Here is a 14,197-nt window from a genome sequence, read left to right on the forward strand (position 1 = left end):
AGCCTGAGCAGAGAGAGAGGAGACGGGCTGAGCAGAGAGAGAGAGAGGAGACAGCCTGAGGAGAGAGAGAGAGGAGACAGCCTGAGCAGAGAGAGAGAGGAGACAGCCTGAGCAGAGAGAGGAGACAGCCTGAGCAGAGAGAGAGGAGACAGCCTGAGCAGAGAGAGAAGAGACAGCCTGAGCAGAGAGAGGAGACGGCCTGAGCAGAGAGAGAGGAGACAGCCTGAGCAGATAGAGAGGAGACGGCCTGAGCAGAGAGAGAGAGGAGACAGCCTGAGCAGAGAGAGAAGACAGCCTGAGCAGAGAGAGGAGACAGCCTGAGCAGAGAGAGGAGAGCAGCCTGAGCAGAGAGAGAGGAGACAGCCTGAGCAGAGAGAGAGGAGACAGCCTGAGCAGAGAGAGGAGAGCAGCCTGAGCAGAGAGAGAGGAGACAGCCTGAGCAGAGAGAGAGGAGACAGCCTGAGCAGAGAGAGGAGACAGCCTGAGCAGAGAGAGAGGAGACAGCCTGAGCATAGAGAGAGGAGACAGCCTGAGCAGAGAGAGGAGAGCAGCCTGAGCAGAGAGAGGAGAGCAGCCTGAGCAGAGAGAGAGGAGACGGCCTGAGCAGAGAGAGAGGAGACAGCCTGAGCAGAGAGAGAGGAGACGGCCTGAGCAGAGAGAGAGGAGACAGCCTGAGCAGAGAGAGAGGAGACAGCCTGAGCAGAGAGAGAGGAGACAGCCTGAGCAGAGAGAGAGGAGACGGCCTGAGCAGAGAGAGAGGAGACGGCCTGAGCAGAGAGAGAGGAGACAGCCTGAGCAGAGAGAGAGGAGACAGCCTGAGCAGAGAGAGAGGAGACAGCCTGAGCAGAGAGAGAGGAGACAGCCTGAGCAGAGAGAGGAGAGCAGCCTGAGCATAGAGAGAGGAGACAGCCTGAGCAGAGAGAGAGGAGACAGCCTGAGCAGAGAGAGAGAGGAGACGGCCTGAGCAGAGAGAGAGGAGACGGCCTGAGCAGAGAGAGAGGAGACAGCCTGAGCAGAGAGGGAGGAGACAGCCTGAGCAGAGAGAGGAGACAGCCTGAGCAGAGAGGGAGGAGACGGCCTGAGCAGAGAGAGGAGACAGCCTGAGCAGAGAGGGAGGAGACGGCCTGAGCAGAGAGAGGAGACAGCCTGAGCAGAGAGAGAGGAGACAGCCTGAGCAGAGAGAGAGGAGACAGCCTGAGCAGAGAGAGAGGAGACAGCCTGAGCAGAGACAGAGGAGACAGCCTGAGCAGAGAGGGAGGAGACAGCCTGAGCAGAGAGAGGAGACAGCCTGAGCAGAGAGGGAGGAGACAGCCTGAGCAGAGAGAGGAGACAGCCTGAGCAGAGAGAGAGGAGACGGCCTGAGCAGAGAGAGAGGAGACAGCCTGAGCAGAGAGAGAGGAGACAGCCTGAGCAGAGAGAGGAGACAGCCTGAGCAGAGAGGGAGGAGACAGCCTGAGCAGAGAGGGAGGAGGGCAGTCTTTGCTGGTTTGGGTTGTGACTTGCCCCTGTCCCTAGGAGAAGGACATTTACCTCCTTGATGACCCCCTGGCTGCAGTAGATGCTGATGTGGCCGCTCACCTGATGGAGAAATGCATCCAGGGAATCCTCAGACACCGGACCAGAATCCTTTGCACCCATCGGACTGAGCTGCTAGACAAGGCGGACATCCTGGTGCTGATGGATGATGGGAAGATTGTCTGCACAGGTGAGTGATGTGGGGGGTGTTTTGGGACACGGCAGGAGTCTGTTCTGTCTGCCTCTGTTAGCAGATATCCTGCTGGAGTGTTTCTCCTGTCTAGCAGTCTGTAGCAGGTCACGTTCTGTCTGTCTGTCTGTCTGTCTCTCTCTCTCTCTCTCTCTCTCTCTCTCTCTCTCTCTCTCTATCTATTTCCCCATCTCTCTTTCTCTGTTCCCTCCTCTCTCTCTCCTCCTCACTCTCTCTCCTCCTCTCTCTCCTCCCTTTTCCTCTCTCTCTCCCTGCCTCGTCTCTCTCTCTCCCCTCCTCCTCTCTCTCCTCCCCCTCCTCCTATCTCTCTCGCTCCTCCCCCTCCTCCTATCTCTCTCCCCCTCCTCCTCTCTCTCCCTCCCTCCTCCTCTTTATCCCCATCTCATCCTCTCTTTCCCCTTCTCTCTCTCCTCTCCCCCCTTGTAATGCAAAGATTTTGGATTCAGCCAATAACTTGCACACCCGAAGTACTTTAAGTATACAGTATTAGAGATGTAATCAAAAAGGGCTTTTACTTGGCTTTGGTTATGTTCTCAGTTACAGCTGCACAGCTAAACGGCATACAACAGGAAAAATGCTCCAAACACCCGAGGAAGCCCCAATCAGTCTAGTCTGATCCCGAGAGAGCAAGGGGGATTCTTGACCAGGCACCTGCACGGTCCATGGAGAAGCTTCTGGCACTATCCCAGCCTAGGCTCTTATTTATAGCATATTTTGTTAAGCTTCCTCCAATCAGTGCTGAGTGTTGTAGCAAAAATTGCATACTTAAACTGATGATTTCCTTTGTAGTAAACAACTATTGTGTGTGTGTGTGTGTGTGTGTGTGTGTGTGTGTGTGTGTGTGTGTGTGTGTGTGTGTGTGTGTGTGTGTGTGTGTGTGTGTGTGTGTGTGTGTGTAACCAGCACTCAATGAATAAGGAAAAGGTGAAAAAAAGTGTCTGCAAATATGTAGTGAACCAGTGATTAATGCGAGAGGATGTAATATAAAAACAATTGGAACGGCAGCTCATCAAGGAGTAACTAAATCCTAAACTACATATAGAAAAACAAAAACTGTGAGCGCACACTCGTAAAATAAAATATATAGCAATTTAATGAATAAAATACAAATATTACGTGACCATGAATATAGCAGGTAATCACGAATCGACAGTGATAAAATGAATGTAAAAAGGGGGGGTGAAGGTTGAGAATGCTGCAGCAAAAGAAATAGAGAGATTACAAGGTTGACAAAAGCAACATTAGGAGAGTGTTCATATTACCAATTACACCGGAACTGTTTGCTTATTTATATCGCAGCTGGAGCCACTCACCCATTTCTTCACAGGAGGACTGCTTCAGGCACATCTCATTTACAGGACTCAATATGGACTGTTTTTGTTCCTCAGCGTAATCTCTCTATTTCTTTTGCTGCAGCATTCTCAACCTTCACCCCCCCTTTTTATATTCATTTTATCACTGTAGATTCGTGATTACCTGCTATATTCATGGTCACGTAATATTTGCATTTTATTCATTAAATTGCTATATATTTTATTTTAGGAGTGTGCGCTCACAGTTTTTGTGTGTGTGTATGTATGTATGTATATGTATGTAGATGTGTGAAAAAGAAAGTGCACCCTCTTTGAATTCCATGGTTTTACATATCAGGACATAATAACAGTCATCTGTTCCTTAGCAGGTCTTAAACTTAGGTAAATACAACCTCAGATGAACAACAACACATGACATATTACACCGTCTGTGTTTGTGTGTGTGTTTACACATGACATCTTACACCATGTCAGGATTTATTTAACAAAAATAAAGCCAAAATGGAGAAGCCATGTGTGAAAAACTAAGTACACCTTATGATTCAATAGGTTGTAGAACCACCTTTAGCAGCAATAACTTGAAGTAATCGTTTTCTGTATGACTTTATCAGTCTCTCACATCGTTGTGGAGGAGTTTTGGCCGACTCTTCTTTACAACGTTGCTTCAGTTCATTGAGGTTTGCAGGCATTTGTTTATGCGCAGCTCTCTTAAGGTCCAGCCACAGCATTTCAATCGGGTTTAGGTCTGGACTTTCACTGAGCCATTGCAACACATTGATTCTTTTCTTTTTCAGCCATTCTGTTGTAGATTTGCTGGTGTGCTTGGGATCATTGTCCTGTTGCATGACCCAATTTCGGCCAAGCTTTAGCTGTCGGACAGATGGTCTCACATTTGACTCTAGAATACTTTGGTCTACAGAGGAGTTCATGGTCGACTCAATGACTGCAAGGTTCCCAGGTCCTGTGGCTGCAAAACAAGCCCAAATCATCACCCCTCCACCACCGTGCTTGACAGTTGGTATGAAGTGTTTGTGCTGATATGCTGTGTTGGTTTTTGAAAAACGTGGCGCTGTGCATTTATGGCCAAACATCTCCACTTTGGTCTCGTCTGTCCAAAGGACATTGTTCCAGAAGTCTTGTGGTTTGTTCAGATGCAACTTTGCAAACCTAAGTCGTGCTGCCATGTTCTTTTTAGAGAGAAGAGGCTTTCTCCTGGAACCCTTCCAAACAAACAATACTTGTTCAGTCTTTTTCTAATTGTACTGTCATGAACTTTAACATTTAACATGCTAACTGAGGCCTGTAGAGTCTGAGATGTAACTCTTGGGTATTTTGCAATTTCTCTGAGCATTGCACAGTCTGACCTTGGGGTGATTTTGCTGGGACGTCCACTCCTGGGAAGATTGGCAACTGTCTTGAATGTTTTCCACTTTTGAATAATCTTTCTCACTGTAGAATGATGGACTTTAAATTGTTTGGAAATGGCCTTATAACCCTTCCCAGATTAATGGGCAGCAACAATTGCTTCTCTAAGATCATTGCTGATGTCTTTCCTCCTTGGCATTGTGTTAACACACACACCTGAATGCTCCAGACCAGCAAACTGCTAAAACGTTGGCTTTTATAGAGGTTGTCACACTTGCTGATGATCAATTAATCAAGGGCATTTGATTAGCAGCACCTGTCTGCTACTTAGCATCTTAATTCCTATGGAAGCAGTAAGGGTGTACTTAGTTTTCCACACATGGCTTCTCCATTTTGGCTTTATTTTTGTTAAATAAATCATGACACGGTGTAATATGTCATGTGTACACACACACACACACACACACACACACACACACACACACACACACACACACACACACACACACACACACACACACACACACACACACACACACACACACACACACACACACACACACACGGTGTAATGTGTCATGTGTTGTTGTTCGTCTGAGGTTGTATTTACCTAAGTTTAAGACCTGCTAAGGAACAGATGATTGTTATTATTTCCTGATATGTAAAACCATAGAATTCACAGAGGGTGCACTTTCTTTTTCACATGACTGTGTGTGTGGGTGTGTGTGGGTGTGTGGGTGTGTGTGTGTGTGTGTGTGTGTGTGTGTGTGTGTGTGTGTGTGTGTGTGTGTGTGTGTGTGTATATATATATATCTCAAACGTGACAGAGAGATGAGCTCTGCTCACCCAAAGCACATGCCATGGCACACTTAAGCTGATGAGTGTTGCCTTCCCAGAGACCCCCTCCTCCTCGCTCATGCTCTTCTCTTTCTGCGTTTCAGGACCCCCGGATAAGATCCTCCCCCTGGTTGAAGCCTCCCCAAAGCTGCTAGGCTCACAGGGCCGGACACAGGAGGCGGGTGCGTGCCTGGTACCCAGTAATGGGACACTCCGGGGCGGGGGAAGGGATGGGGAAGCACACTAATACCTGTTACTCCCCAAAGCTGCTAGGCTCACAGGGCCGGACACAGGAGGCGGGTGCGTGCCTGGTACCCAGTAATGGGACACTCCGGGGCGGGGGAAGGGATGGGGAAGCACACTAATACCTGTTACTCCCCAAAGCTGCTAGTCTCACAGGGCCGGACACAGGAGGCGGGTGTGTGCCTGGTACCCAGTAATGGGACACTCCGGGGCGGGGGAAGGGATGGGGAAGCACACTAATACCTGTTACTCCCCAAAGCTGCTAGGCTCACAGGGCCGGACACAGGGGGCGGGTGCGTGCCTGGTACCCAGTAATGGGATACTCCGGGGCGGGGGAAGGGATGGGGAAGCACACTAATACCTGTTACTCCCCAAAGCTGCTAGTCTCACAGGGCCGGACACAGGAGGCGGGTGTGTGCCTGGTACCCAGTAATGGGACACTCCGGGGCGGGGGAAGGGATGGGGAAGCACACTAATACCTGTTACTCCCCAAAGCTGCTAGGCTCACAGGGCCGGACACAGGAGGCGGGTGCGTGCCTGGTACCCAGTAATGGGATACTCCGGGGCGGGGGAAGGGATGGGGAAGCACACTAATACCTGTTACTCCCCAAAGCTGCTAGTCTCACAGGGCCGGACACAGGAGGCGGGTGCGTGCCTGGTACCCAGTAATGGGATACTCCGGGGCGGGGGAAGGGATGGGGAAGCACACTAATACCTGTTACTCCCCAAAGCTGCTAGGCTCACAGGGCCGGACACAGGAGGCGGGTGCGTGCCTGGTACCCAGTAATGGGATACTCCGGGGCGGGGGAAGGGATGGGGAAGCACACTAATACCTGTTACTCCCCAAAGCTGCTAGTCTCACAGGGCCGGACACAGGAGGCGGGTGCGTGCCTGGTACCCAGTAATGGGATACTCCGGGGCGGGGGAAGGGATGGGGAAGCACACTAATACCTGTTACTCCCCAAAGCTGCTAGTCTCACAGGGCCGGACACAGGAGGCGGGTGCGTGCCTGGTACCCAGTAATGGGATACTCCGGGGCGGGGGAAGGGATGGGGAAGCACACTAATACCTGTTACTCCCCAAAGCTGCTAGGCTCACAGGGCCGGACACAGGAGGCGGGTGCGTGCCTGGTACCCAGTAATGGGACACTCCGGGGCGGGGGAAGGGATGGGGAAGCACACTAATACCTGTTACTGCCCAAAGCTGCTAGGCTCACAGGGCCGGACACAGGAGGAGGGTGCGTGCCTGGTACCCAGTAATGGGACACTCCGGGGCGGGGGGAGGGATGGGGAAGCACACTAATACCTGTTACTCCCCAAAGCTGCTAGTCTCACAGGGCCGGACACAGGAGGCGGGTGCGTGCCTGGTACCCAGTAATGGGACACTCCGGGGCGGGGGAAGGGGTGGGGAAGCACACTAATACCTGTTACTCCCCAAAGCTGCTAGGCTCACAGGGCCGGACACAGGAGGCGGGTGCGTGCCTGGTACCCAGTAATGGGACACTCCAGGGCGGGGGAAGGGATGGGGAAGCACACTAATACCTGTTACTCCCCAAAGCTGCTAGTCTCACAGGGCCGGGCACTGGAGGCGGGTGCGTGCCTGGTACCCAGTAATGGGATACTCCGGGGCGGGGGAAGGGATGGGGAAGCACACTAATACCTGTTACTCCCCAAAGCTGCTAGGCTCACAGGGCCGGACACAGGAGGCGGGTGCGTGCCTGGTACCCAGTAATGGGATACTCCGGGGCGGGGGAAGGGATGGGGAAGCACACTAATACCTGTTACTCCCCAAAGCTGCTAGTCTCACAGGGCCGGACACAGGAGGCGGGTGCGTGCCTGGTACCCAGTAATGGGATACTCCGGGGCGGGGGAAGGGATGGGGAAGCACACTAATACCTGTTACTCCCCAAAGCTGCTAGGCTCACAGGGCCGGACACAGGAGGCGGGTGCGTGCCTGGTACCCAGTAATGGGATACTCCGGGGCGGGGGAAGGGATGGGGAAGCACACTAATACCTGTTACTCCCCAAAGCTGCTAGTCTCACAGGGCCGGACACAGGAGGCGGTGCGTGCCTGGTACCCAGTAATGGGACACTCCGGGGCGGGGGAAGAGATGGGGAAGCACACTAATACCTGTTACTCCCCAAAGCTGCTAGGCTCACAGGGCCGGACACAGGAGGCGGGTGCTTGCCTGGTACCCAGTAATGGGATACTCCGGGGCGGGGGAAGGGATGGGGAAGCACACTAATACCTGTTACTCCCCAAAGCTGCTAGTCTCACAGGGCCGGACACAGGAGGCGGGTGCGTGCCTGGTACCCAGTAATGGGACACTCCGGGGCGGGGGAAGGGATGGGGAAGCACACTAATACCTGTTACTCCCCAAAGCTGCTAGTCTCACAGGGCCGGACACAGGAGGCGGGTGCGTGCCTTGTACCCAGTAATGGGATACTCCGGGGCGGGGGAAGGGATGGGGAAGCACACTAATACCTGTTACTCCCCAAAGCTGCTAGTCTCACAGGGCCGGACACAGGAGGCGGGTGCGTGCCTGGTACCCAGTAATGGGACACTCCGGGGCGGGGGGAGGGATGGGGAAGCACACTAATACCTGTTACTCCCCAAAGCTGCTAGTCTCACAGGGCCGGACACAGGAGGCGGGTGCGTGCCTGGTACCCAGTAATGGGATACTCCGGGGCGGGGGAAGGGATGGGGAAGCACACTAATACCTGTTACTCCCCAAAGCTGCTAGGCTCACAGGGCCGGACACAGGAGGCGGGTGCGTGCCTGGTACCCAGTAATGGGATACTCCGGGGCGGGGGAAGGGATGGGGAAGCACACTAATACCTGTAACTCCCCAAAGCTGCTAGGCTCACAGGGCCGGACACAGGAGGCGGGTGCGTGCCTGGTACCCAGTAATGGGACACTCCGGGGCGGGGGAAGGGATGGGGAAGCACACTAATACCTGTTACTCCCCAAAGCTGCTAGTCTCACAGGGCCGGGCACAGGAGGCGGGTGCGTGCCTGGTACCCAGTAATGGGATACTCCGGGGCGGGGGAAGGGATGGGGAAGCACACTAATACCTGTTACTCCCCAAAGCTGCTAGTCTCACAGGGCCGGACACAGGAGGCGGGTGCGTGCCTGGTACCCAGTAATGGGATACTCCGGGGCGGGGGAAGGGATGGGGAAGCACACTAATACCTGTTACTCCCCAAAGCTGCTAGGCTCACAGGGCCGGACACAGGAGGCGGGTGCGTGCCTGGTACCCAGTAATGGGACACTCCGGGGCGGGGGAAGGGATGGGGAAGCACACTAATACCTGTTACTCCCCAAAGCTGCTAGGCTCACAGGGCCGGACACAGGAGGAGGGTGCGTGCCTGGTACCCAGTAATGGGACACTCCGGGGCGGGGGAAGGGATGGGGAAGCACACTAATACCTGTTACTGCCCAAAGCTGCTAGGCTCACAGGGCCGGACACAGGAGGAGGGTGCGTGCCTGGTACCCAGTAATGGGACACTCCGGGGCGGGGGGAGGGATGGGGAAGCACACTAATACCTGTTACTCCCCAAAGCTGCTAGTCTCACAGGGCCGGACACAGGAGGCGGGTGCGTGCCTGGTACCCAGTAATGGGACACTCCGGGGCGGGGGAAGGGGTGGGGAAGCACACTAATACCTGTTACTCCCCAAAGCTGCTAGGCTCACAGGGCCGGACACAGGAGGCGGGTGCGTGCCTGGTACCCAGTAATGGGTCACTCCAGGGCGGGGGAAGGGATGGGGAAGCACACTAATACCTGTTACTCCCCAAAGCTGCTAGTCTCACAGGGCCGGGCACAGGAGGCGGGTGCGTGCCTGGTACCCAGTAATGGGATACTCCGGGGCGGGGGAAGGGATGGGGAAGCACACTAATACCTGTTACTCCGCAAAGCTGCTAGTCTCACAGGGCCGGACACAGGAGGCGGGTGCGTGCCTGGTACCCAGTAATGGGACACTCCGGGGCGGGGGAAGGGATGGGGAAGCACACTAATACCTGTTACTCCCCAAAGCTGCTAGTCTCACAGGGCCGGACACAGGAGGCGGGTGTGTGCCTGGTACCCAGTAATGGGACACTCCGGGGCGGGGGAAGGGATGGGGAAGCACACTAATACCTGTTACTCCCCAAAGCTGCTAGTCTCACAGGGCCGGACACAGGGGGCGGGTGCGTGCCTTGTACCCAGTAATGGGATACTCCGGGGCGGGGGAAGGGATGGGGAAGCACACTAATACCTGTTACTCCCCAAAGCTGCTAGTCTCACAGGGCCGGACACAGGAGGCGGGTGCGTGCCTGGTACCCAGTAATGGGACACTCCGGGGCGGGGGGAGGGATGGGGAAGCACACTAATACCTGTTACTCCCCAAAGCTGCTAGTCTCACAGGGCCGGACACAGGAGGCGGGTGCGTGCCTGGTACCCAGTAATGGGATACTCCGGGGCGGGGGAAGGGATGGGGAAGCACACTAATACCTGTTACTCCCCAAAGCTGCTAGGCTCACAGGGCCGGACACAGGAGGCGGGTGCGTGCCTGGTACCCAGTAATGGGATACTCCGGGGCGGGGGAAGGGATGGGGAAGCACACTAATACCTGTAACTCCCCAAAGCTGCTAGGCTCACAGGGCCGGACACAGGAGGCGGGTGCGTGCCTGGTACCCAGTAATGGGACACTCCGGGGCGGGGGAAGGGATGGGGAAGCACACTAATACCTGTTACTCCCCAAAGCTGCTAGTCTCACAGGGCCGGGCACAGGAGGCGGGTGCGTGCCTGGTACCCAGTAATGGGATACTCCGGGGCGGGGGAAGGGATGGGGAAGCACACTAATACCTGTTACTCCCCAAAGCTGCTAGTCTCACAGGGCCGGACACAGGAGGCGGGTGCGTGCCTGGTACCCAGTAATGGGATACTCCGGGGCGGGGGAAGGGATGGGGAAGCACACTAATACCTGTTACTCCCCAAAGCTGCTAGGCTCACAGGGCCGGACACAGGAGGCGGGTGCGTGCCTGGTACCCAGTAATGGGACACTCCGGGGCGGGGGAAGGGATGGGGAAGCACACTAATACCTGTTACTCCCCAAAGCTGCTAGGCTCACAGGGCCGGACACAGGAGGCGGGTGCGTGCCTGGTACCCAGTAATGGGATACTCCGGGGCGGGGGAAGGGATGGGGAAGCACACTAATACCTGTTACTCCCCAAAGCTGCTAGTCTCACAGGGCCGGACACAGGAGGCGGGTGCGTGCCTGGTACCCAGTAATGGGACACTCCGGGGCGGGGGGAGGGATGGGGAAGCACACTAATACCTGTTACTCCCCAAAGCTGCTAGGCTCACAGGGCCGGACACAGGAGGCGGGTGCGTGCCTGGTACCCAGTAATGGGACACTCCGGGGCGGGGGAAGGGATGGGGAAGCACACTAATACCTGTTACTCCCCAAAGCTGCTAGGCTCACAGGGCCGGACACAGGAGGAGGGTGCGTGCCTGGTACCCAGTAATGGGACACTCCGGGGCGGGGGAAGGGATGGGGAAGCACACTAATACCTGTTACTGCCCAAAGCTGCTAGGCTCACAGGGCCGGACACAGGAGGAGGGTGCGTGCCTGGTACCCAGTAATGGGACACTCCGGGGCGGGGGGAGGGATGGGGAAGCACACTAATACCTGTTACTCCCCAAAGCTGCTAGTCTCACAGGGCCGGACACAGGAGGCGGGTGCGTGCCTGGTACCCAGTAATGGGACACTCCGGGGCGGGGGAAGGGGTGGGGAAGCACACTAATACCTGTTACTCCCCAAAGCTGCTAGGCTCACAGGGCCGGACACAGGAGGCGGGTGCGTGCCTGGTACCCAGTAATGGGACACTCCAGGGCGGGGGAAGGGATGGGGAAGCACACTAATACCTGTTACTCCCCAAAGCTGCTAGTCTCACAGGGCCGGGCACAGGAGGCGGGTGCGTGCCTGGTACCCAGTAATGGGATACTCCGGGGCGGGGGAAGGGATGGGGAAGCACACTAATACCTGTTACTCCGCAAAGCTGCTAGTCTCACAGGGCCGGACACAGGAGGCGGGTGCGTGCCTGGTACCCAGTAATGGGACACTCCGGGGCGGGGGAAGGGATGGGGAAGCACACTAATACCTGTTACTCCCCAAAGCTGCTAGTCTCACAGGGCCGGACACAGGAGGCGGGTGCGTGCCTTGTACCCAGTAATGGGATACTCCGGGGCGGGGGAAGGGATGGGGAAGCACACTAATACCTGTTACTCCCCAAAGCTGCTAGTCTCACAGGGCCGGACACAGGAGGCGGGTGCGTGCCTGGTACCCAGTAATGGGACACTCCGGGGCGGGGGGAGGGATGGGGAAGCACACTAATACCTGTTACTCCCCAAAGCTGCTAGTCTCACAGGGCCGGACACAGGAGGCGGGTGCGTGCCTGGTACCCAGTAATGGGATACTCCGGGGCGGGGGAAGGGATGGGGAAGCACACTAATACCTGTTACTCCCCAAAGCTGCTAGGCTCACAGGGCCGGACACAGGAGGCGGGTGCGTGCCTGGTACCCAGTAATGGGATACTCCGGGGCGGGGGAAGGGATGGGGAAGCACACTAATACCTGTAACTCCCCAAAGCTGCTAGGCTCACAGGGCCGGACACAGGAGGCGGGTGCGTGCCTGGTACCCAGTAATGGGACACTCCGGGGCGGGGGAAGGGATGGGGAAGCACACTAATACCTGTTACTCCCCAAAGCTGCTAGTCTCACAGGGCCGGGCACAGGAGGCGGGTGCGTGCCTGGTACCCAGTAATGGGATACTCCGGGGCGGGGGAAGGGATGGGGAAGCACACTAATACCTGTTACTCCCCAAAGCTGCTAGTCTCACAGGGCCGGACACAGGAGGCGGGTGCGTGCCTGGTACCCAGTAATGGGATACTCCGGGGCGGGGGAAGGGATGGGGAAGCACACTAATACCTGTTACTCCCCAAAGCTGCTAGGCTCACAGGGCCGGACACAGGAGGCGGGTGCGTGCCTGGTACCCAGTAATGGGACACTCCGGGGCGGGGGAAGGGATGGGGAAGCACACTAATACCTGTTACTCCCCAAAGCTGCTAGGCTCACAGGGCCGGACACAGGAGGCGGGTGCGTGCCTGGTACCCAGTAATGGGATACTCCGGGGCGGGGGAAGGGATGGGGAAGCACACTAATACCTGTTACTCCCCAAAGCTGCTAGTCTCACAGGGCCGGACACAGGAGGCGGGTGCGTGCCTGGTACCCAGTAATGGGACACTCCGGGGCGGGGGGAGGGATGGGGAAGCACACTAATACCTGTTACTCCCCAAAGCTGCTAGGCTCACAGGGCCGGACACAGGAGGCGGGTGCGTGCCTGGTACCCAGTAATGGGACACTCCGGGGCGGGGGAAGGGATGGGGAAGCACACTAATACCTGTTACTCCCCAAAGCTGCTAGTCTCACAGGGCCGGACACAGGAGGCGGGTGCGTGCCTGGTACCCAGTAATGGGACACTCCGGGGCGGGGGAAGGGATGGGGAAGCACACTAATACCTGTTACTGCCCAAAGCTGCTAGGCTCACAGGGCCGGACACAGGAGGCGGGTGCGTGCCTGGTACCCAGTAATGGGACACTCCGGGGCGGGGGAAGGGATGGGGAAGCACACTAATACCTGTTACTCCCCAAAGCTGCTAGGCTCGCAGGGCCGGACACAGGAGGCGGGTGCGTGCCTGGTACCCAGTAATGGGATACTCCGGGGCGGGGGAAGGGATGGGAAAGCACACTAATACCTGTTACTCCCCAAAGCTGCTAGTCTCACAGGGCCGGACACAGGAGGCGGGTGCGTGCCTGGTACCCAGTAATGGGACACTCCGGGGCGGGGGAAGGGATGGGGAAGCACACTAATACCTGTTACTCCCCAAAGCTGCTAGTCTCACAGGGCCGGACACAGGAGGCGGGTGCGTGCCTGGTACCCAGTAATGGGACACTCCGGGGCGGGGGAAGGGATGGGGAAGCACACTAATACCTGTTACTCCCCAAAGCTGCTAGTCTCACAGGGCCGGACACAGGAGGCGGGTGCGTGCCTGGTACCCAGTAATGGGACACTCCGGGGCGGGGGAAGGGATGGGGAAGCACACTAATACCTGTTACTCCCCAAAGCTGCTAGGCTCACAGGGCCGGACACAGGAGGCGGGTGCGTGCCTGGTACCCAGTAATGGGACACTCCGGGGCGGGGGAAGGGATGGGGAAGCACACTAATACCTGTTACTCCCCAAAGCTGCTAGGCTCACAGGGCCGGACACAGGAGGCGGGTGCGTGCCTGGTACCCAGTAATGGGACACTCCGGGGCGGGGGAAGGGATGGGGAAGCACACTAATACCTGTTACTCCCCAAATCTGCTAGGCTCACAGGGCCGGACACAGGAGGCGGGTGCGTGCCTGGTACCCAGTAATGGGACACTCCGGGGCGGGGGAAGGGATGGGGAAGCACACTAATACCTGTTACTCCCCAAAGCTGCTAGGCTCACAGGGCCGGACACAGGAGGCGGGTGCGTGCCTGGTACCCAGTAATGGGACACTCCGGGGCGGGGGAAGGGATGGGGAAGCACACTAATACCTGTTACTCCCCAAAGCTGCTAGTCTCACAGGGCCGGGCACAGGAGGCGGGTGTGTGCCTGGTACCCAGTAATGGGACACTCCGGGGCGGGGG

The 14,197-nt window shown here is 56.7% G+C and overlaps 1 protein-coding gene across 1 annotated transcript in view; it reads left to right on the forward strand.

Annotated features, from left to right (window-relative positions):
• Positions 1 to 672: 672 nt before the first annotated feature.
• LOC142475396 (ATP-binding cassette sub-family C member 10-like) overlaps positions 673 to 14,197 on the forward strand; it is a 91,645-nt gene continuing 78,120 nt past the window's right edge. Inside the window, exons 1-2 of the mRNA XM_075581311.1 lie at positions 673 to 1,705; positions 5,346 to 5,423. Of these exons, the coding sequence (XP_075437426.1) occupies positions 1,582 to 1,705; positions 5,346 to 5,423 (202 nt within the window). The 5' untranslated portion in view covers positions 673 to 1,581. The remainder of the gene's footprint in view (positions 1,706 to 5,345; positions 5,424 to 14,197) is intronic.

The sequence above is a fragment of the Ascaphus truei genome, unplaced genomic scaffold, assembly GCF_040206685.1.
Source record: "Ascaphus truei isolate aAscTru1 unplaced genomic scaffold, aAscTru1.hap1 HAP1_SCAFFOLD_1205, whole genome shotgun sequence".
NCBI lineage: Eukaryota > Metazoa > Chordata > Amphibia > Anura > Ascaphidae > Ascaphus > Ascaphus truei.